A 22,429-nucleotide genomic window follows, 5' to 3' on the forward strand; every position below is an offset into this window, starting at 1 on the left:
TCGCATCGAGCCAGAGAATGCAAATCTGGAAATAACGATAACCTGTCTCGATTGCATTACGCAGAGCGGCTTATGGCATTTGTCTTCTGATTCACTTGCCAATTTTAAGTTAAAAAAGTCTCATCTGTTGGATTATTCAGTGCTCCATTGGCCTGAGCATGCAAGAGGTTGTTTAGCACAAGATGCTGCGCTGCTTGATACTCTTAAACGATTTATCTATAACGAACCATCTATCCGAACTTACTGGTGGGCAAAATACACAACTCTCAAGTATATGTATTTTCCATCTGATATCCCAGTCCTGCATCTGACGTGCTATCTTGGAATTGCATCATTAGTAGAAGCGGAACTGGTATTGGAAGGTGGTGACACAGAATTCGGAGAGTATATAAATTTGGAAGATAAGAGGGGAAATACACCGTTATTTCTAGCAACTCTAGCACGGAGCCAAGACATTGTACGGATATTGATTGATAAGGGCGCTAAGGTCAACGTGAAAAACATGGAAAACAGAACGCCGTTGCATATAGCAGCACGAGTAGGAGATATAGAAATCCTCCGTTTACTGATCAGCAAAGGGGCAGCTGTAAATGCAAGAGATTTCCATGGAGAAGCGCCTCTGCACCTTGCAGTTCGCGTGGGGAATGAAATAATAGTAGATCTGCTATTGGATGCGGGGGCAAACATAGAAGCAAGGGGCCAATCTGGAAACACATCACTACACGGAGCAGTTGAAACACGCAACATGGCAATGGTTCGGCTGCTCCTAGACAAAGGAGCGGATATAGAAGCAAAGACGAGGCACAAAGGTAGACCGTTACACGTTGCAGTTTCGACAAGGAGTACGGTGATATCTCAGCTACTATTAGACAGAGGGGCGAATTTGGAACCAAAGAATAGGGCGGGAGAGACACCGCTGCACGAGGCTAGTAAGGGGGGAGAAGAGGCGATGGTCCAGCTTCTATTAGATCGAGGGGCGGACGTAGGTGCAAAAACTACCAAAGGGAAACAGGCGCGAGACTTAGCACTCTCCAAGAAGCACATGGCACTAGTGCGGCTACTTGATAATGCCAAGAAAACAAAACCAGTGGAGGAAAAGTCATCGAAAGTAGTAACTAAGGAAGAGATTCAGGTACAAAATTGATGTATTTGAGCGTGTAGTGATACTGTATCACTGAAACATGTACAACGCCGCTCAATCAAATCTTTCTAGATAATTCTTGCTTGCTTGAAATGTTAGCTATTTTCTGTTTCTGTTTCGCTTCATAAGCTCTACTCAAGATAACACGGAATTCTAGGTTATAAGAGTAGTCATTAGCTCGTGCCTTAGATTAAGACTGTACGTGATGATGTGACAGAGTATCTAGTTCGAAAAGAGGGTTGATATCGTTCAATTGTAAACAAAATAGGCTGGTAATGTGTGTTTTGGCATAGCCTCGTACTATCAGACAAAGGTAAATACATGAGTTCGGTAGATACCGAACTGCTAACATCTGGAAATAATGAAAAGTCTTGCAATTAGCTACGGAATCCGTGCAGCTAGTAGTAGGCTAGACAATATGAAAATCTGTTTTGCAAGTTTACCTAGTACAACATAGGACCTTGGTGATGTTACACACATGTATGCGTATAGATACTCCAACAGTTACTAAATTTGAGACTAAGCAAAGTACAATAAATACAAACTTCGTCAACGGATTTTACTCACTTAATCTCATACTTTGAAAACTAAAATGCAAGAAAGTTTGCGTGAACGCCATTCGCACCGTGTGTACAAGAAACGAAATACTGCGACATCTACTAATCCCAAACCCGTGAGACAATGTATTATTACCCACACCATAGTGTCTCACTCTTAACCTACTGTAGTAACCAGATTCCTGCCACATGGTAACTTACTTTCACAGCTCTCAGCTCCAGATTCATCAAACTCTATACTTTCTATCGCCTTCAAAAATCCCGATAACACAATAGTACCTCCACGCTCTCGTCAACAGACAGGAAAGAAAAGACGCATACCCTGATCATATCAACGCAACCCCGATATAGTCCAATCGCGCAAATTTCATAGTCCAAGGAAAACGTAGCACCCTCGGAAACAAGCCCAAGGCACTAGATTCCGACTCGGAAAGTAATACCCCACACCCCCCCTCCCCATCTGCCGCCTCAGCCCCTCAATAATGACGCCTCTAAATGCCAACTCGAGCGAAAAAGTCCAAGAATGAGGGGGAGCTTCCCATTTTGCACCAGAGGGGGGCATCAGGTTACGTACGTAGTCAACTTGGTTTGTGACCGCCTAGAGCACGCATTCGTGATTGCTTCAAAACCGAGGTATTGATGCTCGGGGGAGGGGATAACCCGTTGCCATGTATGTAGGAAGGGCAGTGGCCTACCTACCGGAACAGAGCTAGCGGGAAGGAGTATATGAATGGGGCAGGATGGTTTCCCTTGATAAGGGGACGTAACCGCGTCGTTCCCACATCACAAACCTTTCATTCTTAACTTTACTCATACCTAGGTCCTAATAATCCGCATTTCCGAGTTTTACCACGCTCTCATACCTCAATACCAAACATAGTTCACTTAACAAGAAAGACAAAGCCGACATTCCCAAATATGTCAGGCAACACAATGAAAGCAGTACACTACGAAGGCCCATTCAAAGTCTCAGTCAAGGACGTTGAGTTACCCAAGATCCAGCATCCAGATGACGTCATTGTCAAGGTCACGACGGCAGCCATTTGCGGATCCGACTTGCACATGTACCAGGGACGGACCGCAGCGGAAGCTGGTCTCGTATTCGGCCATGAGAACATGGGGATCGTCATCGAGGCTGGGCCGGGCGTGACTCTCTTGGAAAAGGGCGATCGGATTGTATTGCCATTTGTGAGTACGCATAATGCCATCTGTAGATGAGTGGGCTGAAGTCGAGCTTCCTAGAACGTTGCGGATGGCAGGTGTCGCAATTGCGAAGAAGGCAAGACAGCGTTCTGTACTGGGTAAGTCAAGACTTGGCGGAAAGCCATCAGAGCATTATCTAACGATCGCAGTGTAAACCCCGGCTTTGCTGGTGGCGCGTACGGATATGTGGCCATGGGACCATATCAAGGCGGCCAAGCACAATACCTCAGGGTACCGTTTGCCGACTTCAATGCACTAAAACTGCCACAAGGGACTGAGCACGAGGCTGATTTCATTCTACTTGCGGACATTTTCCCAACGGGATGGCACGGACTAGTGCTCTCTGGTTTCAAGTCTGGCGAGAGTGTAGCAGTGTTTGGTGCGGGCCCTGTTGGTCTGATGGCAGCATACAGTGGTGTGCTACGCGGCGCAAGCAAGGTGTTTGTTGTGGATACGGTCCCTGAACGTTTACAAGCAGCAGAAAAGATCGGTTGCGTACCCATCGACTTCAAAAAGAGCGATCCTGTTGAACAAATCATCAAGCTTAACGGCGGCATGGTTGATCGCGCAGTGGATGCCGTTGGATACCAGGCAGTGGATGCATCGGGTAGCACAGAGAAACCCAACATCGTCCTTGACCAGTTGATCATGGTCACGCGCCCAACTGGAGGGCTAGGCATTCCAGGGCTCTATGTGCCAGCTGATCCCGGAGCACCGGATGAACAAAGCAAGAAGGGCCAGATTTTGATCTCATTCGGAAAGCTTTTTGAAAAGGTACGCATGTGCACCAGATTCATTTTCCAGCACTGATCCAAGTAGGGCCTGCACCTCGGAACTGGACAATGCAACGTCAAAGCATACAACAGGTATCTTCGCGATATGATCGTGTCGGGCAGGGCCAAGCCAAGTTTCGTTGTGTCTCACGAGATCAACATCGAGGATGCACCAACAGCGTACGAGAAGTTTGACAAGAGGATCGAAGGGTATACCAAGGTGTTGATCCACCCGAACGGCGCCTTGAACTAGCTGGGCGTATGAGTGTCTATTCTGCAATATGGAGGTTCCAAACTCACACCAGAGCACTATTGACATTGCGAGCATGAGGCTTTTGCGCGAGCGTCAAACCAATTTATCTTTTGTCGCGCGCTAATAGCGCTGTAACGCTTGAGCGTTATCGTCTGGGATGTATGCCCTAACAATCTTGACTTCTTCTACCGGGCGATCCTCTTTGTCTGTTTTGACCAAACCAAGCTTCTTTACAATCTGCATGCCGCTCTTGACCCTGCCAAAGATGGTGTGCTTGCCGTCCAACCATGGTGTGGGTGCGAGGGTAATGAAGAACTGAGACCCGTTTGTATTAGGGCCTGAATTGGCCATGCTAAGGATGCCAGCTCCAGTATGCTTGAGTTGCGGGGATATCTCGTCTTCGAATTTTTCGCCATAAATAGATTCACCGCCTCGACCAGTACCCGTAGGATCGCCTCCTTGGATCATAAAGTTTGGTATTATGCGATGGAATATGAGGCCATTGAAGTAGCCGCGCTGGGCGAGGGTTGAGAAGTTCTTGCATGTCTTTGGCGCATGGTCATTGTAGAGTTCGACAACAACAGTGCCCTGTTGAAGTTAGACTGGTTCTCTCTTGTATAGAATGCAAAACATACGATTGTAGTGTCGAGTGCGACGTCAGTAGCCATAGTGGATATGCGGAGTTGCGAGTGAGGCCTATGATGGCAGCTTCCCCAGCATCTGGAAATCCAACGCCAGATCAACGCACGGTCCCTTCACCAGCCACACAGTAGCCACACAGACTAGCGTGAAGTGATGAATCACGGCAGACGCCTTCTAACTTCTAACATCCTCAAGCCCCAACAACTGCAATTATGGATCTATCATTCTGGGCACTACCTCAGCTTTCGAAGCTTCTTCCTCTTGATGATGAGTCGCTGAAGCAGGTCATATCATATACGGACTCGCTCTCTCAGAAGGAAGCAGCAGACCATCTCCAGAATTTACTCGGAGATAGTCCACAAGCACTCGAGTTCATTACTTCTTTCAACAACCGGAGGAAACCCAAGAGTACTGCTGGCGCACTTCAGAACCAGCCGTTAAATGATGTTTCAGAAGTACCCAAGTCAAAGCCTAAGAAAAAGAAGCAAACCGGGCTGAATAAACTCCCACCGCCGCGACAACCAGATAATTATGGAAATGTTTCCGGTGCGTACATGAAGAAAGATGAGGAGGACTACATGGCAGGTAGTTCAAAAGCGAAAGCGGCCAAGTTCGGACTTTCGGAACAGCCAGATGCTTTGCAGCTGCCAAAATCGACTGCATCATCAGGAGCAGCTACACCAAAGTCTCGTGGTGTCTCCCCTGCTCCCCCAGCCGCGAAGCTTCCGGGCACTGTGGTGGGAGAAACTAAGCCCAAACCTAAACCTAAGGCTAAGGTCAATGTTACTGGTGGCACACCCATGCATGGCGCGTCAACAGCACTGAACGACCTAGAGTCAGCCATCAGAGCGCTAGAAATCCAGACGAATCCTACTTTAGCCACCCAGGACAACAGCAAGCGAAAATGTAATTGTATGGCTACTAGACACCCGCTCCTAGAAGCTGCGCCGAATTGCTTGAATTGCGGCAAGATTATCTGTGTAAAGGAAGGCATCGGCCCATGTACTTTCTGCAACTCTGCACTCTTGAGTCCCCAAGATATCCAGTCCATGGTGCGCATTCTTCGTGAAGAACGTGGAAAAGAGAAGATGGCTGTAAACAATGCCGGCCAGAAGCGCGCCGAAGTATCATTGGCGCCTCGCCCTTTTTCCACTCCCCGTGGTTCTACACCCGCATCTTCCAATCCTGCCTCAGATGTAGAATCAGAGAACGAGAAGCTGGCCAAAGCAAAACAACACAGAGACAAGCTGCTGGCCTTTCAGGCACAGAATGCGAAGCGAACTCAAGTCCATGATGAGGCTGCAGACTTCGAAACCACAAGCGCCGGACTGAGCATGTGGGCCAGCCCGCAGGAACGTGCCATGCAGCTCAAGCGCCAGCAAAAGGCCCTACGAGATCAGGAATGGAATGCGCGGCCCGAATATGAGAAGCGCAAAGTCGTTGCTAGCATTGATCTCTCCGGCAAGAAGCTCGTTCGGCGCATGGCTGCTACAGAGCGGCTTGCTACGCCAGAGAGCGAAGATGAACTTCCTGAACCCAATCAAGGCCCAGCAGATGGAAACACCCTATCGAGTGGCGGTGGCGCGTTCAGCAGGAACCCACTGTTGGGTAGCCTAATCCGACCAACCATTAAGATCGAAGAGAGTAAAGGGAAAGAGAAGGGTGGTGAAAAGAGACAAACCTGGCGGCGAGTACAAGATGATAACGATGACAATGAGCAATGGATTTTAGATGGTGGAGTCTATGGCTCTAGAGCAGATAATGTGAGTTTGGAGACGGATGGGCTTCGATAAGTCGCCGGTGCTTCTACGTAAATAGCAACTAGAAGCCAATTCGCATGTTTGCATCCCCCCGTTGATCGTCTTCATATATCGTTGACTAGAAAAATACACCGATAGGGCAGCTCTATACAAATTACCTATTGTTGTTAACCGTTAGGTATCACCTTCTGCAACCGACTACATCCCGTACTACTTCTGTTGGCCCAAAGATACGTCACAAACCATACCTTCAGCATTCGTACGTACCCAGTTCTTCGATCTATTTTCCTCCGCCACTCCTATTCACACAACTAGCTTCCAATGCCACTTCATCCCCAGTCGCTGAAAAAACGAGAACAGCGAACCCTTGGGCACATATCCAGCATACCTAGCCTGCCACAACGCCGCAAAGCTCCCTACACAATCAAACAAAGTCAGCTCAAATCTCACCCCATCGTTTTAAGCACAGCAATGGTATCACATACCTTCCACAGGCCCCAACTCCGCAAATCCCAGCGCCTCAAGAATCCACGGCGCGACAATAGCAAGCACGCCCAGTGCAATCACGGTACACATGACGGGATGCTCAACAACGAACCCCTCAACGCTCTGTGCAGCCTCCCAGGCCCGGAGGTACGCAGCGTGAATGGTAGCGCCGAGTTTCTCATGCGAGGCTTGTAGGGCCTGCGCAAGATTATCGAGGATGTATTGGGCAAGGTTCTGGCGCCAGCCGTAGGCGCCGACGAGCGAGTCAAGGTGCATGCGTAAGGCTTGCCCGGTAACTGAGGTGGTGAGCAATGTTGCGACTACATTGTTTGCGATTTGAGTCTCTGGGCGAGTAGTGGGTGAGTGGAGGAGTGATGCTTTTTCGGAGCTGGAGGTGTAGGTGGAGGGGGTAAAGTCTGCGGCGCCGCAGTTCATGCATGCGAGAATAGCTTGGAGGCGTGCGGGGGCCATTTTGGTTCTGGTTTCTGTAGTGTTGAAGTTGAGACTGATGGTTGTTGTTGTTTTGATGGTTTTATGTATCTAGAGGAGTGTGGGGGGTGGGCGCTTAGAGTGTTTGCTACACCGCAGATAGCGGCTTGGTGAAAGTGAAGTCATGCAGCCTGGTCCAATCGAATTTTGGAGACTGAAATGCCGCAAGGCTGAGTTTTTGGGAATGCAATGCAAGCTGCAAGGCTGATGCTGAGGCACTTTTTGAATGTACGAAAGGTGTGTCCTGTTTTATCAAAGCAGGTAACTACTCTTTACTTGACATTAGCAAGGCGGATAAGCCATCGGTTTAATAGTTCATCTAAGCCATTTTCCAGTGAGTTCGGAAGTGTCGCGATAATTCCATGTGTAAAATCGAAAAGTAAAATACACATGGCCTCGGCGATAGACACATCCAGATGCTCTGCGGCGGTCGCAAAGGGGAGGCGACTACGATGTCCTGATTGCCTTCGACTGAGATTGTGATAGAAAACCTTCCGCTATTTTAGATCTCTCAATACAGATTTCTCGTAGTGTGTTTAGGACGTGAAAGTAAATGAGCAAAGAAAGAATGGTAAGAAGCTATTGAGTAAGACGATTGGTCGCAGCAGCCCATGAACTGTGTGGGAATCTGGCACTGTTTTGGAAATGGGTGCCAAAGTTGGTACCAAACCGCAACCGCAGTCGGTCATACAGGGGACTATTCCTTTCCAATGAAGGTAAAGCTGGAACTGATTGTTCAACAATTGTCAGTCTATATTTGAAAGTAATGCTAAATAAGAACTGACTTATACAATTGAATGCGAATTTTAGTAGCTATATCACGAGAAGCAATGCTTCGAGATACGAAACCTGCTCTTACCTTTACTTGTCAGGTTCCTGCAAAAGAGACTTACAATTACTACATCTGCTCAAGAACACTCGTTTCTTCTTAGATTCCATCAACCCAGATTATTTGAAGAAGTCCAAGCCAAAACTTACTCTCCCATTCATACGACTGCATCGTTACATGATGGGCGGTCATGCCTTCAAAAACCTCTATTATCCGCGCATCAATCCAGATGTATACTGTAACGTCAAAGCCCAAGCTACTATAGCACTTCATACAGTATTCGCACATGTAGTGGTTCCAACCGAGATGCCCAAAAAGGTAAGATTGAGAAGTAGAGAGTATTGTTTCCCCTACTAAGTACCCAAGAACGACTATGGCGACATCGACTTCCTAGTTTGTAGCCCGTTGCATTCCCCATGACCTCACACGATAGACAACTTTCCATGGGAAGAAACCGTCCATCTTGTCAAAGACGCCTTCAAAACCGCACATGGCCGTCGAGGCTATCTCACCAATGATTGCATGTATTTTGCCGTCGATACACCATGTGACGGAGAAGATTATTTCATCCAGATTGATGTTAAAGTCTGCTTCAAGCCAGAGTTGTTCGAATGGTACACATTTGAGCTCAGCTATGCAAGTAACAGTAAAATTATTGGGAGTATGGTGAAGCCTTTAGGGCTCACTATTGACCCTGAAGGCATTCATATTCGCGTCAAAGACTTAGAAGAGACCGATCATAACGAGAGTATGGTATGGATCAGCAAGGATCCAAAGGATATCCTAAGAATTGCTGGTTTGGATTTCAGAATCGTGAAAGCTGGGTTCAGCACCAAGGAAGAGAGTAAGTCTGCTGATGAACATGGGTTGCGTAGTGCAGATTATGCTGATCATGCTACCAGTATACAAGTATCTTACTAGTTCATGGCTCTTCAATCCAGCGCATTTTGCTGCACGGCTCGCCGAGGAAAACTATCAAGACCGACTAGAAGAACGATCTGCGCCTTGGACTTACTTCATCAAAGAGTGGGTGCCCGAGCACTATCCTGGCTACCGCTTTACTACTAGTTCTCCAGAAACTGTAAAGCTCGAAGATGGCAGTACGGAAAATAACCCTCAAGATCTCCAAGCATGGTACAAGCACACCAGATCTGTTGTCCGCGACAAAGTCTTCACCATGTTTCCCAACACCGCAGAACAGTACTACACCAAACGCGCCGCCATCTCAGAAAGCTCGAAGAACAAAGATTGGCAAATCTAATCATGAACGCCATACTCATCGGTACAGAAAGATGGGAAACTGGAATTGCATCAGTCAACCTTGCATTTATGCATGCACCCCTTATACCACCTGACCTCGAGCCTACCCCTTCCCAAGAAACACTACAGCCATCACCACATATTGTGACCCCCACCATCACATACACCAACACCCTTTTCCCCGCCCAACCCACAACAATCTATCTATCCCCCCTCCCCCGCCAACCCCCAATCTCCTTCTACCCACGCCCCCCACCACTCAGCATGTCCATCGAAGCCAAACTCGCCTGTCTATCGCGCTGGACGCACTTCGACCCTTCCACCGGCACACCGTATATGCTCTCCACACCGCGTCCCAAGGAAGAGAGTATGTGTTGGACAGATGCGATCTACGCGGGTGCAAGTGAGGAAGTGCTGCTGAAGTGGGCGAAGGAAGAGTGGTGGCAGGTTTGGGCGAGGCAGGGGGCTGTTAATTATGTGGGAATATGGAGGGGGAGATTTGAGAAGGAGGAAAAGAAGAATGCCAAGGGAGGCGAGAAAGAGAAGGATGGGGATAGGTTGAAGAGGGTTAGGGAGAGGCTGGAGGTTGCGAGTAACAAGTTGGGTTCTTGATGGCATGAGGATTTGAGAGTAGGTGTATGGTTGGTGGGCTGATTGAGACAGGGTTTGGCTGAGGTGCCGTGCTAGGATAGATTGGAGTTGATATTTGGGTATTGGAAGGCTTATGGAATTTCTGGTGAAAAGGCTCATGCTTGCTAACGGTCCAGCCGGTAAATTTACATATGTTCTAAACCTTGGATAATTCGCCTTTTCAAACGTAAAAAATGGATTTCAGAATGCTCTAAGCATCGGATGATTGATGTGATAAGAACAACATAACATCACCATGAACCCAAACATCGCTCTGTAATCTATGCACTCCCAAATTAAAGAATATTTCCCATCTAACCTTATTTAGGCCCGATGCCCAACAGATCAGGCGATCTTTCATGTACCCATATGCCATAACTAATTTGTCTGCGGATCCAATACTCAGCCGGCCATCCAATCATGATCACAGTCCACACTAAGCCCACCATCCGCCACATCAAATTATCTCTGAACCCCATCTTCTTCCCCAAAGCGATAAGATGATCCTCGACAAGGATAATCACCGCCTGGCTCATAAAGAACACAGACCCACCATCATCGCTCCACGCCTGATTCACCAGCATCGCCGCCGCAGAATGAATAATCGCCGAATTAGTAAACGTCACGAAAAGCTGCACATATCTCGACCCGAAACTTCCCTTTGGAAACCCAAACACATCACGAGCGAGCCACATAGCTGGGGCGCTACAAATGAAGCGTAATTGCTGGTGCCACACTACAGACCAAGCCTGTCGTACGCTCCAGAGATCGCGGACATGACCGAAGCCGGAAGGACAATCACGCGGGTTCGCGAAGCCGAGCGCGACTGCAAGGATACTGTTGAGTGCGAAGCAGATTGAGAGGGTGGACCACGTGATTAGGATGTGCACCCACGTGTACCAGAATCGGACTGCCCAAAAGGGGGCATCTGGGGCGAAGGGTTGATACGGTTTTGCGGATGAACTCTGCAAGTCGGCAAAGGTGCCGTATGGGGAGGCGGCGGAGTATGCCGTGAGGATATCAGAGATTGCCCAGTAGATTAAACCGTGGATAAGTTTTTCGACAATGAAACGACTTTTGGCGCATGTTAGTTGTGGGTTGTGTGAAGGATTTGGGTTGGTTGAAGGGGTGACTTACAGACGAGGATAATCGGATGGAACTTCCATGACAACACCCTTGACTTGTTGACTCCAACCAACATATCTGTTTGTAAAAGAAAGACGCGTAGCCCACCACAATCGACTCCAGAAAGTTGTACCCGCACCTCCTGGTACGTGTTGATATCTCTTTTTCGCTGGTACACCATTGCCATTCATCTTGCCGTTCGTCATCTTATCTTTATCTTTCTCTTGTTCGTTTCCTTTGCCATACTGGATCTTGTACCATCCTTCTTTGTCCGGGCTCTTTAGAAGAATCCAGCCAATGTAGAAATAAACCAGACACATCCCAAACGTTTCCATCCCGTACTTGTAACCCCAGCCGACATCCCATTCTCGGTATAGTGACTGCGCGACGAACACAACAAGTATGGGTAGGCTGATGGACACACGCAGAAACTGGCGCTCAGGTCCCAGCGCAAGCGCAACAGCGTTATTCAAGAAAAGGATGGGAAATTGAAGGTAGAGGAATATAGGTGGAAGCTGTAAGGACACCGCCATTTTTGCTGCCTCTTCGTCGTCTCGAAAGAAAGAAAAGTCGTGATCATGCCGGACGATTGACATGGCGGACGCCCTGGTATATATCTCCAACCACCCCACTTGTCGCTAAATTGACTTTCGACAGGGTGCGTTGGAAAAAATATTACGCTGTGAACACCGCACAGCTTGTCCAGGGGTAAAGTGCCGTCCGTGCTGTCGCAAGGCCAATGGTGAAGGGCCGAGTACGCCGATGTGGGGATAGCACTCCCCAATTCTACGCTCCGTCTGCGCTAGCGTCCCGTTTGGAAGCATAAACAGATGTCTACGATTGGGACTTGACCTAGGTTTACTCAAATCGTCGAGACCATTCCTCAAAAGGACCGAATGGTGGGCATCCCTTATCAAGATCGAATATACAGGACGCCGGAATGAACTAGAGGATTGCGTGTAAATACACGTAGTAATACACGTGGTAACATCGAAGGACGGCACGGCATTCGAGGATATACCTTTGTTCCAATGACGGGGCTCATAGAGTGTGCGCTCGGCCATGTATTTACCAGCCGGGTGAGCGCGGATCGGATTCGCTCGGGATCATATAGCAGACATAAAACGATAATAAGAAAGTGACAACAGTGCTCTCGTCCTCAATAAGTAAGGTGCTGACTCTTCTGCACTAGATTCCGATTAGCCGAACTATTTTCTCCAAGTATCCTATGCTTTTGCGAACGCCATTAACGTTGGGAGGTATACTTGTCAGGTAGAATTGCGTAGGTACCAGCCCGCCCTATTGTGGCAATTATAACCATGAGCAAAAGCATGTAAAGAACAGGGCAATGAAGACGACGTTGTGAGGATTGATAGTAATGTCCAGAAACACGGACTTAGACAGAATGGTATGCATTACAATCTTCTAGTGTATGCAGTAGTTAAGGAGGAATTGCGAGAGTAAGAGAAGTAAGCATCGACAGTAGTTACGGTGTGCCCGACCAGGAGGCGAGTTTTGGGAAACTCCGCAACTCAAGCTATGATTGGATAGCAACTGTCCACAGCCTACATCCCCTCTCAGTGCCATTCTTCTAGAGCTGCACATCTTGAAAGCTTTCTCCATTATCGTCTTCTTCAACAGACGCCTGCCCTGATTTTGCTCTCTGGGGTAGACTCGCCTCTATCGACTTTTCGTCACTTGGTTCTGGCTCTGAATCGTCTCCTTCGCTTCCGCTTTGCTGCTTTTCCCTTCCAGACTGAGGTTTCAGATCATCTGTCCTGTTCCTGTGCTCTTCTGTTTGCAACTTGGACTCTAATGAGCTTCTCTCACTTCTCTCGCTCACGTCATCTTTGGGTGGTGGGGGTGGTGCGGCACCTTCTGCGTCCCGACCTTGCCTGGGTTGCTCAGGAGTGGGTGGCGTGATTTCAGTCCTTGGGCTTATTATTGGACTCCTTGGTTGTTGTTGTTGTTGCTGCTGCTGCTGCTGCTGCTGCTGCTGCTGTGGTTGTTGCTGCTGTGGTTGTGATGATTGCTGAGACTGCTGCTGTGAAGACCCAACACCGACGCTCCGTAGCCGTGGATCGGCATTCAGGTAGTAGCCTCTGACGCCAACTATCCTTCCTTCCCTCTCACATCCTATGACCCAATCTGGCACTACAACGGGAATGTTGTTCTCGACTGCCTTCTCCCATGCTGGGCCTCGTCCCTCAGTACAGATGAAATGCGTTGTGTCAATGCGAACAGTGTCCGCAATTTTAGCGCCGATTCGCTCCACAGATCGTTGTAGAGACTCGCGAAGAGCTGCAGGCATGTGACCAGGGGTAATGGTAATACCTGACAGGTCCGTCATCTTGTGTGTTTGTACATTCAGCTTTTCGCTGCTGAACGTGCCGGCACTAGTTTTCAGGACAAGGTGAAACTGGTATTCTGTGTCGACTGCCAGGCCACTCAACTTGGTGCTGTGCTGATCAGTGGGCTTGGGTATTGTGCCAGCCTTGTTACCATTGCGGTAGAGCGTGAGGCTGCGTAGCTCGGCGGTCGCGATATCGATGGGATCCCATTCGAGGACTACGGAGGTTTGCGTGGCATTGCGACACTTGAGAACAGGCGCCGAGGGCGTGCGCTGACCGAAGGTGCGGAAGATCTCAGACTGGAGCTCATGGAAGGCTTTCTGTGCGTCGGCTTCGGCCTTGTAGTTGCGTCCGACGTCAATATCCACCATAGACCCAGAAGAGATATCTGGCGGGAGCAATATCGAGGGGAATTCAATCTAGATTGACGTCAGCTAGGGTGAATTCGTGTGCTGCAAGGCATTGAGGGCACTCACCAGGCGTTTGTCTTCGGTGAGCAGCACAGCTACACCAGCATCGACCTTTCCGACTGTAAGAGAGACCAGCATCTTGTGTACGGAGGTGCGGGGGTGATATGGTGAAGGACGTGTGTTGCACTGGGCTTAGTTGAACTTCCACGTACCTGAGCATCGTTGCGCGGCCCGAGGATCTGCCGTAGTTGGCGCTAGCGTCGACATGTGTAGGCAACCATAGTCTCCCTGTTTTTACATATTACTCACACCACAGCTCAATGGCACGAAATGCAAGACAGAAAGCCGCTTGTAACCTAAGACGAGGTTCCAGACCTGTCTTCCAGTTTACTAAGTTGCCTGCAGAATTGCAACTACTTGTAATATTCACGAGATGTCTCACAAGAAGCGCTTAAAACTGACTGCATGCAATAGGTAATCTGTAGGTGCGACTTGATTTCGATTGGGAGGCTTCTGAGCGTCATTTGGTATGTCAGAAGCCTTTGTATCCAATATCCAGACATTGTAATCCAAGGTTCACTCTCAGAAATCCCTCAGCCTGTCGCCGGCTTGCTACATGTTGCGACGGCATCACACAACATCAGCGACGACGACTTTGATAGTGATAAACCGCTCGACCTATTGGAGCAGGCCAACTTGGACCAATGGCCAGCTATTTGTTCGCGATTTCTCCGCAGTGGAGATAATGTTCTGGACTATATGCGGGGTCTAGTGGACATCTACGTCGAAGTAGACGTGGCCGCAGATATAGTCGCACAAGGTATGAATGCTGCAATGCAGATCTACATAGACCCACATGTGGCTGTCACGCCTGTCGTGCTGTCTGTGGCGGAGCATACACGACTGGTAAGCGCTCTTCTGATCGTCAAAATCTACTACCAGCTCAGGTCCGAATTCGTACCCAATGGCCACACGTCAGTGAAGGACTTCGCAACTGCATTCATGCAGACTTTAGCGCCGTGGCAGATGGCTCAAGGAAGCTCGGTTGAAGGTTTTCTAGATTCGTGCCAGAAGTCTCCAGGCGGCCTCTACGACGAAATCATTGATAAACGATACACATGTTGCGAATGTCTTTTGCAAAAGTCATCGTACTTGCGAAACTACAGCAGAGCTGCTGCCATGGATATGGATAGAGGTCATGTCTTTGGCCGAGACACAAGCTTTCTTCGCTACTCTCATGCAGTGGCAGAACAACACCGTCGCATTGACAGGCGGGAATCTTGGGCGGGCCATGTGGGCTACGCACAGCATCCGGCTATACAACTTCGTAATTACGGCTGGATCATGTATAAAACGATCAGTCCTAGTGATATGATGCGACGGCAGCTCGTTTGGAGAGTCGGTATGCTGTTCTGGGATCAAAGCCGACTAGCGGGTTGGGGTATGGTCGACGCCAGTGATGTGGTAACCTTGGGCACACGGACAGCCTGGCGACTGGGATACATGCGTCGGTGGTATCCATACTCGCTACAGCGAGACCGCATATCAGATACGACAAGTCAACAGATTGTTGAATGGACACGCAACCACGAACAGATTAATTTCGAAGAGTTCTTGGCAAGGCAATTGGGACAATGACAAAGTGGGCTGTCTACTTAGGGTGCACTAGTATACCAGCAACATGGAACGGTCACGTGAATTGGCGTATCGCGATGTGCGGTGCAACGCGCGAAGCAAATGGTATGTCAGGGTAACCTGTCAGCAGCTGCAGTTGCTCAGTCGCCGCATGCCCCAAGTCTTTGATGCCCAGTGCAGCGTGAAGAACTAGACAGCGCGGAGACTAGGGCTGTCACGACTAGCCATTTCCCACCTCCCGCAGCCCATTGAGCATCTCTCCGAGGGCTGGACCAGTGCTGATCATCGCCGATGGGCATGGTGGGGAACAACCCGGCACTAACGCCTGCTATCGTGGCAGTAAGCTCGCTCAACACTTTGGCGCAGAGATTTTGGGGACGCAACTTGTCCAGTCGAGCGCAAGTCTAAACAATGACGTGCAATACAAGCCCGACACGTCTTTTGCAACGTTGCTGGGCCAGTTTTCTGCGGCTCTATCGACATGGGCGTGAAACCGGGCGGGCGAAGACGTTAAACTTGAGTGGGCATAAGCCAGCCGTTCGCGATAAGTCCCGCCGCAATGCACGGATACCTATGATGTACTTTGTATCGCGAATTCTTGCACGTCCACGGTTCGCAAGGGCTAGCTCAACAACACCCGCCTGGCCAATGCCTGCGTCGTCTGTCGTCGTTCTTATTGATCCATTGCCCTCAGAATCGCTTTTTCTTTTCCAGACCGCTTGTCTGCGTACGATCCTCCCCTCTCCCGAGTCCCTCTCGAAATAACATCTTGGCTGTCGGACTACCCCATTGTTTGCCCCATACTGCCTGCAGGCAATTATTATCTCCACGCCGCTCCTTGCGCCGTCCACCCCACCACTCTTCCTTCCTAACAGTGACTCGGAAGCCCACTTGCACCGGCTCCTACAGTCACAATGGTTCTCATTGAGAATCAAGAATACCTCTGCGAAGAGGAACAGCGCCTCAAGCAGGACCGCGAGCGCACCGCCTACTGGAAGCGATGGGGTCCCTATGTTGCCGAGCGACAATGGGCAACAGGTCAGTTTTATACCGTGTAGTTGTGTTTGAGCCATACTGACACACATCCAGTCCGCGAAGACTACTCGTAAGTGACCATCGTGCTCTCTAATGCCGCTTTTTGCTGACCGACTTTACTTTGCAGTCATGATGGAGATGCTTGGAGTCGTAAGTGGATTCTTTGTATTCGTTCTATCAGTATTTGCTAATTTCTGTAGATTTCACGCACGATATGGCACGGTCTCGTGCTTTCCGCTGGGGCGAGGACGGTATCGCTGGCGTCTCCGACTCGCACGGCTTCCAGAATATTGCGTTTGCTTTCTGGAATGAGAAGGAGTGAGTCAATTTGAGCACAAAGACGAGAGAGCCATCTGATTTCGTATAGTGATTTCCTAAAGGAGCGGCTTTTCGGACTGTCGAATCCCCAGGGCAACCACGGCGAGTCGCTCAAAGAGTGCCATTTCCACTTGGATAACACCCCAACTGTACGTTCAGGGTCCTATTTGGAATCAATTCACTGACGTTACTTGTAGCATTCGTACATGAAGTTTCTCTACAAGCTACCTCAGCGAAAATTCCCCTACGAAGACCTCATCGAGACCAACGCGAAGCGAACACGGCTCGAGCCTGAGTACAATCTTGTAGATACTGGCGTCTTCGACGATGACCGATATTGGGACATATTCATTGAGACTGCCAAAGAGGCGGACGACCCGGAAGAGCTGTGCTTTCGAGTTACAGCATACAACCGCGGTCCGGAGCCAGCCCCACTGCACATAGTGCCTCACTGCTGGTTCAGGAACACTTGGGCGTGGGGTCACGAAGACCCAAAGCTAAAGCCTTCTATTACTAAGATTGGCCCAACGACTGCTCAGTCAAAACACCACAAGCTCGGAGACCGATACTTTCAGCTTTCACCATCTCCCGGTACTGGTCCAAGTGGTGAGGATATCCAGCCTGAGCTGCTCTTCACCGACAATGACACCAACTACAAGAGCATATGGAAGGTTGAGAACAAGACGCCATATGTCAAGGACGCTTTCCATCGCTACATTGTAGATGATGAAAAGGATGCTGCGAACCCCGAAAACACGGGCACCAAATGTGCTGCGTGGTACGCTTTCGATGAAGGCGAGGGTGTCCAGCCTGGCGAGTGTGCAGTAGTCCGCTTCAGGCTCTCGCGAAAAGACGACGGCTATCTCGACGAAGAGCTCTTTGACGACATCATTGAGCAACGCCGCGCAGAGGCGGACGAGTTCTACTACAGGATAAGCCCTCTTCCAATTGCGGATGACTTGCGCAATGTCCAGCGCCAAGCGTTTTCCGGTATGATGTGGTGTAAGCAATACTACCACTTCATCTGGGACCAGTGGGCCAATGGTGATCCGGCCATGCCTCCTCCGCCACCTGAACGAAAAGCGATACGAAACAAAGAGTGGAAACACATGCACCTGGACGATATCCTTTCCATGCCTGACTCCTGGGAGTATCCGTTTTTTGCTGCCTGGGACAGCGCGTTCCACTGTATTACACTGGCGATGATCGACCCCGATTTTTCTAAGAAGCAGCTCGATCTCTTCACACGCGAGTGGTACATGCATCCCAACGGCCAACTGCCGGCTTACGAGTGGAACTTTGGTGATGTGAACCCTCCAGTTCACGCCTGGTCATTATTCAGGGTGTTCAAGATTGAGCGTAAGATGTATGGACGCGAGGACTTTGACTGCCTCGAGCGTGTGTTCCAGAAGCTGTTGCTCAACTTCACCTGGTGGGTCAACCGAAAAGACGCGGACGGAAAGAACATCTTTGAGGGTGGTTTCTTGGGTCTTGACAACATTGGCGTCTTTAACCGTTCCGATCCTCTACCGACCGGCGGTGTTCTGGAACAGGCCGACAGCACTGGCTGGATGGGCTTCTACTGCCTGAACATGCTGAACATCTGTCTCGAACTTGCCAAGAGACGCCGCATCTACGAGGACATGGCTTCCAAGTTCTTCGAGCACTTCCTCATGATTAGCGACGCCATGCAGTTCCGCAGCGAAGGCGAGTCAAAGCCACTATGGAATGAAGAGGACGGCTTCTACTACGATGCCATCTCGTGGGGTGGCCCATGGAGTCATCAGATGCCAGTCCGTTCTCTTGTGGGTCTTATTCCCCTATATTCGACCATGACACTTGAACCGGAGATCATCAACAGATTGCCCAGTTTCAAGAAGCGTGTAGAATGGTTCATTGCCAATCGCCCAGAGCAATCGAAGCGTAACATTCACACGCTGTCCAAACGCGGTCAAGGCAATCGTATGCTCCTGTCGCTTGTCAACGAAGACCGTCTCAAGCGGATAATGAAGAGGATGTTGGACGAAGATGAGTTCTTGGCTGATCATGGTATTCGATCACTCTCAAAGTACCACAAGGACCACCCTTACTCCATGGATGTCAACGGCGAAAAGTACGAGGTGGCCTACCTGCCTGGTGATTCAGACAGCGGCCTTTTCGGCGGCAACAGCAACTGGCGAGGCCCGATCTGGCTGGCGGTAAACTTTTTGCTTATCGAGTCCTGCCAGAGGTTCCATCTCTACTACGGCAACAACTTGAAGGTTGAGTGCCCTACAGGTTCTGGTGACTATATGCATCTTGGCCACGTAGCAGAGGAGATTCAACATCGTCTCCAGCATTTGTTTGCCCGCGGAGATGACGGCAGGAGGGCCATCAATAACGGAAACGAGATGCTTGACTTCGACCCCAACTGGAAAGACTACATGTGGTACCATGAGTTTTTCGATGGCGACACTGGACGCGGGTTGGGAGCGACACATCAATGCGGCTGGACCGGTCTGATTGCGAAGATGATTCATGACACTGGGTAAGTTTGTTCATGAGTTTGTAGTGTAACAGGGCTAACGAGAGACAGCATGACTTGTCGTCTCCCACAGACACCACGCACGCCAACTGGTGCTGCTAGCCACTACTTTGACGATGTCTTTACGCCTGCAGGCAAACCGGCCAAACGCCATGCTCTTCGTCGATCATCAACAAGCCGTAGTATCGGCTTCCGAAGTGATTGGGGAGAGACGTCGACCAACGGTGAAGAAGACTATGATGATGAATCAGGCCCGATAAGGCGCAAGAACTCAGTTGGTGTGTTAGACCAAGCGGCGCTTGAGCAAAAGTCAGCTATGGAGGATCGTCTGAACCACTACGTCAGCGGACAACTCCAGCGCATCAAGAAGGGTATGCAAGAGTATGAGCCGGACGAGTTGGAGACGATGGATGATGCTCCCGACACGCGAGGCAGAAACGGAAACCGCAATGGGCGTAAGCGTGACGATGGCGATTACTTTGAGCAAGACCCGTACTTTAGCAAATAAGCCATGAAAAAGCATGGTGGATACGACATGTCTGTTAGATGATGCAGTATTTAGTAGACTGGGTTGTCACCTAGTGAGGGTTAGATGCTAGACTCATGATAGAGGCGCAGTACATGCAGAGTATTTGTTTTTTTCACACACTGGTGGCGTTCATTCCTTTCATGATCTGTCGCCTGAAAAAGTAACTGTGTAGATAATGCGTGGCGTATCTATAACACATGAAGTGTATCGTGTGTCAATAGGATGCATGTGCCTATTTGGCAAGGGGGGCGAGGCGTATCACGTGTTAGCGTAGTGGAAGTGGCGGTGGTGGTTGCGGCCGGCGATTATCGATTGTTTGTTGCGGGGCCTAAACACCATCGTCACTTCTGAACCCGACCAAGCCAGCCCAACGTCACCAACAAGCGCTTATTCGCCCTCTTACCTCACAGCCTCTGACGCAAAGTGATCTCCTGTTATTCATTCAATCATTCGCTCAAAACGGTTGCGCATTCCTCAAACGCCCAGACCGGAGAACAGAAAACAGACGTGCAGCAGGAGATATATACAAAGTAGCGCGACTTGACAAGATGTCCAACTTTATAACTACCGTGTTGGTGGCCCTCTTACTACCCTAGCGCATGCACAACAGAGATTCTTGGGTGGAAAAAGACTGACTTTGCCCATGGTCTAGTAACCCACGAACGCGCGCACCCTTCAAGCCACAAAAGGGAAACCGAGGCACGAGCAGCTGGCAGCTCAAGCAGTATGCAGAGGCTACGCTTGGTAGTGGAAGTCTAAGGAAAGCGGTCAGGTTACCCGAGGGAGAAGACAAGGACGAGTGGCTGGCAGTCAATGGTGCGCATTGTGCTGAAGATGAGGCCGAAGCCAGCTGATTCGCGAGCGCAGTCGTCGACTTTTACAACCAAATCAACCTACTCTATGGCTCCATCACCGAATTTTGCTCACCTCAGAGCTGTCCAGAGATGAAGGCTACCGACGAGTAAGGCAGCGACTGGGCATGGCTTGAGCATGTTGTTGACAGTAATCAGATTCGAGTACCTCTGGCAAGATTCGGAAAACTACAAGAAGCCGACCAAGATGCCGGCACCGGAATACATTGAGCACCTCATGGCATGGGTGCAGTCCAACGTAGACAACGAAGCCATGTTCCCATCACGGATTGGAGTGCCGTTTCCCAAGGCGTTCCCATCTCTTATCCGCAACATGTTCAAGCGGCTGTACCGAGTCTACGCACACATTTACTGCCACCACTATCCTGTCATCATTGAGCTAGGGCTAGAACCACACCTCAACACCAGCTTCAAGCACTATGTGCTGTTCATTGACGAGCATGGGCTGGCCAATGGAAGTAAAGACTTTTGGGGTCCGCTCGGAGACTTGGTGGATAGCATGCTGAAAAGCGACTAGGCCTGGGGTAGTGTTCTAGAAGAAAGCAGGTGGCGGGGGCACATGAGAAAGCAGAAATGGAAGAGGTGGGAAAAAAGAAGAGGCAATCGAGTGACAGGCGCAATCACTCGGGTAATGTCATGCGTCGAGGACATGATGGCTGGCGTTGTGCGCATCCATGATTCGATAGGCTCCGGGAAATAAGCCGGGCATTTTGCACTTTAACAATGTATGAGTAGTGAGGAAGAATTGGGACCGAGATGGGCAACAGAGTCATGTGCTTTTTGGTTATGGAAACACAATGCATAGTAGCACGAAGCGAGACCTGGGGGCGGCAAAACAACACATTGGATAGCTGGGGCGTGTTAAGGCCCAGCATAATGCGAGGTAGAAGAGCAACCCCGCCAGCAGATGACCTCACCAGGGCAGCGTTTCCGGCGTCGCGGGCGATTTAATATAAGAGCGCACGGGTCACCGGCAGTTTGCAGTGCTGTGGTTCGCCTGGCGGGCGGTAGTGGCAATGACAGTAGATGAAGGCACAAGTGTCCTAAAGTAGTCTTGTACACCAAGATGGGCAGATGTCAAGGTGCGAGTGGAGCCTGTACAAGACGGCCAGTGCGACGACACGAAACGGCCCTCTGTTGTAGTCAGTCGTGCCCACTGTCGCTTGGACGAAACACTGTCGGGACGGAGCCTGACGCGTGCTGAACCATGGCCTGAGCTCCTGGAACGGACGGGTAGTAGTAGGCGTTGCAGACGGGTGCCATCCTTCCATCGACACATGTACCTACTCAGATAGCCTACCCTGCCCCAGACGCCGGCAGCATCGCGACCGTTTTGCCCTCAGGACCCGCTTGGAGCTTGATGGATGCCATGCTAAGTGTATACCTCCATACGTATATATTATCAGTAGCGCCGTATTTACTTTACGTGCAACGCATGATTGGTGCTGTCGACATTAACAGGCGGGCCCCCCCAGATTCGCTCTGCAGCAAGGATCGGTTACTCAACACCCTTTTGGGCGGTCCAGGATCCAGGAAAAGGCTGATACACCAACGCCCTCCGTCCTAGCGCTGCTGGTCCTGTCTTGCTCGCCTCGACCCTTCCCGGT

At 49.9% G+C, this 22,429-nt stretch overlaps 12 protein-coding genes across 12 annotated transcripts; 9 read left to right on the plus strand and 3 right to left on the minus strand.

Annotated features, from left to right (window-relative positions):
* Positions 1-876: 876 nt before the first annotated feature.
* On the plus strand, positions 877-1,186 carry COCSADRAFT_36851 (uncharacterized protein). The gene has a single exon (XM_007701618.1). The coding sequence runs from the start codon at positions 950-952 to the stop codon at positions 1,142-1,144; it is 195 nt and encodes a 64-aa protein (XP_007699808.1). The 5' UTR covers positions 877-949; the 3' UTR covers positions 1,145-1,186.
* Positions 1,187-2,438: 1,252 nt separating this feature from the next.
* Positions 2,439-3,004, plus strand: COCSADRAFT_323246 (uncharacterized protein). The gene has a single exon (XM_007701924.1). The coding sequence runs from the start codon at positions 2,617-2,619 to the stop codon at positions 2,914-2,916; it is 300 nt and encodes a 99-aa protein (XP_007700114.1). The 5' UTR covers positions 2,439-2,616; the 3' UTR covers positions 2,917-3,004.
* Positions 3,005-3,088: 84 nt separating this feature from the next.
* Positions 3,089-4,033, plus strand: COCSADRAFT_36853 (uncharacterized protein). Its single transcript, XM_007701619.1, has 2 exons — positions 3,089-3,675; positions 3,721-4,033. Exons 1-2 carry the CDS (start codon positions 3,094-3,096, stop codon positions 3,925-3,927), a joined length of 789 nt encoding a protein of 262 aa, XP_007699809.1. The 5' UTR covers positions 3,089-3,093; the 3' UTR covers positions 3,928-4,033.
* Positions 4,034-4,047: 14 nt separating this feature from the next.
* Positions 4,048-4,595, minus strand: COCSADRAFT_90497 (uncharacterized protein; the record flags this gene model as incomplete). The annotated part of the gene is made up of 2 exons (XM_007701925.1): positions 4,048-4,515; positions 4,563-4,595. The coding sequence occupies 2 exons, from the start codon at positions 4,593-4,595 to the stop codon at positions 4,048-4,050; spliced, it is 501 nt and encodes a 166-aa protein (XP_007700115.1).
* Positions 4,596-4,781: 186 nt separating this feature from the next.
* Positions 4,782-7,710, plus strand: COCSADRAFT_199674 (uncharacterized protein; the record flags this gene model as incomplete). Its single annotated transcript, XM_007701926.1, has 4 exons — positions 4,782-6,332; positions 7,011-7,093; positions 7,474-7,541; positions 7,685-7,710. 4 exons carry the CDS (start codon positions 4,782-4,784, stop codon positions 7,708-7,710), a joined length of 1,728 nt encoding a protein of 575 aa, XP_007700116.1.
* A 729-nt stretch (positions 7,711-8,439) lies between these two features.
* On the plus strand, positions 8,440-9,394 carry COCSADRAFT_160508 (uncharacterized protein; the record flags this gene model as incomplete). The annotated part of the gene is made up of 4 exons (XM_007701927.1): positions 8,440-8,451; positions 8,500-8,530; positions 8,567-8,977; positions 9,036-9,394. 4 exons carry the CDS (start codon positions 8,440-8,442, stop codon positions 9,392-9,394), a joined length of 813 nt encoding a protein of 270 aa, XP_007700117.1.
* A 182-nt stretch (positions 9,395-9,576) lies between these two features.
* Positions 9,577-9,975, plus strand: COCSADRAFT_56189 (uncharacterized protein; the record flags this gene model as incomplete). The annotated part of the gene is made up of 1 exon (XM_007701705.1): positions 9,577-9,975. A coding segment is annotated over one exon (399 nt), but the record flags the coding sequence as incomplete, so codon positions are not given.
* Positions 9,976-10,343: 368 nt separating this feature from the next.
* COCSADRAFT_89894 (uncharacterized protein) lies at positions 10,344-11,681 on the minus strand (the record flags this gene model as incomplete). The annotated part of the gene is made up of 2 exons (XM_007701928.1): positions 10,344-11,097; positions 11,161-11,681. 2 exons carry the CDS (start codon positions 11,679-11,681, stop codon positions 10,344-10,346), a joined length of 1,275 nt encoding a protein of 424 aa, XP_007700118.1.
* An 819-nt stretch (positions 11,682-12,500) lies between these two features.
* COCSADRAFT_199677 (uncharacterized protein) lies at positions 12,501-14,079 on the minus strand. Its single transcript, XM_007701929.1, has 2 exons — positions 13,976-14,079; positions 12,501-13,918 (listed from the first exon to the last, which is right to left on the minus strand). Exons 1-2 carry the CDS (start codon positions 14,045-14,047, stop codon positions 12,740-12,742), a joined length of 1,251 nt encoding a protein of 416 aa, XP_007700119.1. The 5' UTR covers positions 14,048-14,079; the 3' UTR covers positions 12,501-12,739.
* A 150-nt stretch (positions 14,080-14,229) lies between these two features.
* On the plus strand, positions 14,230-15,547 carry COCSADRAFT_160512 (uncharacterized protein; the record flags this gene model as incomplete). The annotated part of the gene is made up of 2 exons (XM_007701930.1): positions 14,230-14,328; positions 14,384-15,547. The coding sequence occupies 2 exons, from the start codon at positions 14,230-14,232 to the stop codon at positions 15,545-15,547; spliced, it is 1,263 nt and encodes a 420-aa protein (XP_007700120.1).
* A 911-nt stretch (positions 15,548-16,458) lies between these two features.
* COCSADRAFT_89942 (uncharacterized protein) lies at positions 16,459-19,929 on the plus strand (the record flags this gene model as incomplete). The annotated part of the gene is made up of 6 exons (XM_007701931.1): positions 16,459-16,586; positions 16,707-16,729; positions 16,780-16,897; positions 16,947-17,046; positions 17,095-19,424; positions 19,473-19,929. The coding sequence occupies 6 exons, from the start codon at positions 16,459-16,461 to the stop codon at positions 19,927-19,929; spliced, it is 3,156 nt and encodes a 1,051-aa protein (XP_007700121.1).
* Positions 19,930-20,498: 569 nt separating this feature from the next.
* COCSADRAFT_89531 (uncharacterized protein) lies at positions 20,499-21,339 on the plus strand (the record flags this gene model as incomplete). The annotated part of the gene is made up of 4 exons (XM_007701932.1): positions 20,499-20,521; positions 20,603-20,766; positions 20,818-20,911; positions 20,961-21,339. The coding sequence occupies 4 exons, from the start codon at positions 20,499-20,501 to the stop codon at positions 21,337-21,339; spliced, it is 660 nt and encodes a 219-aa protein (XP_007700122.1).
* Between the last annotated feature and the right edge of the window lie 1,090 nt (positions 21,340-22,429).

Source organism: Bipolaris sorokiniana (assembly GCF_000338995.1).
Source record: "Bipolaris sorokiniana ND90Pr unplaced genomic scaffold COCSAscaffold_7, whole genome shotgun sequence".
Classification (NCBI taxonomy): domain Eukaryota; kingdom Fungi; phylum Ascomycota; class Dothideomycetes; order Pleosporales; family Pleosporaceae; genus Bipolaris; species Bipolaris sorokiniana.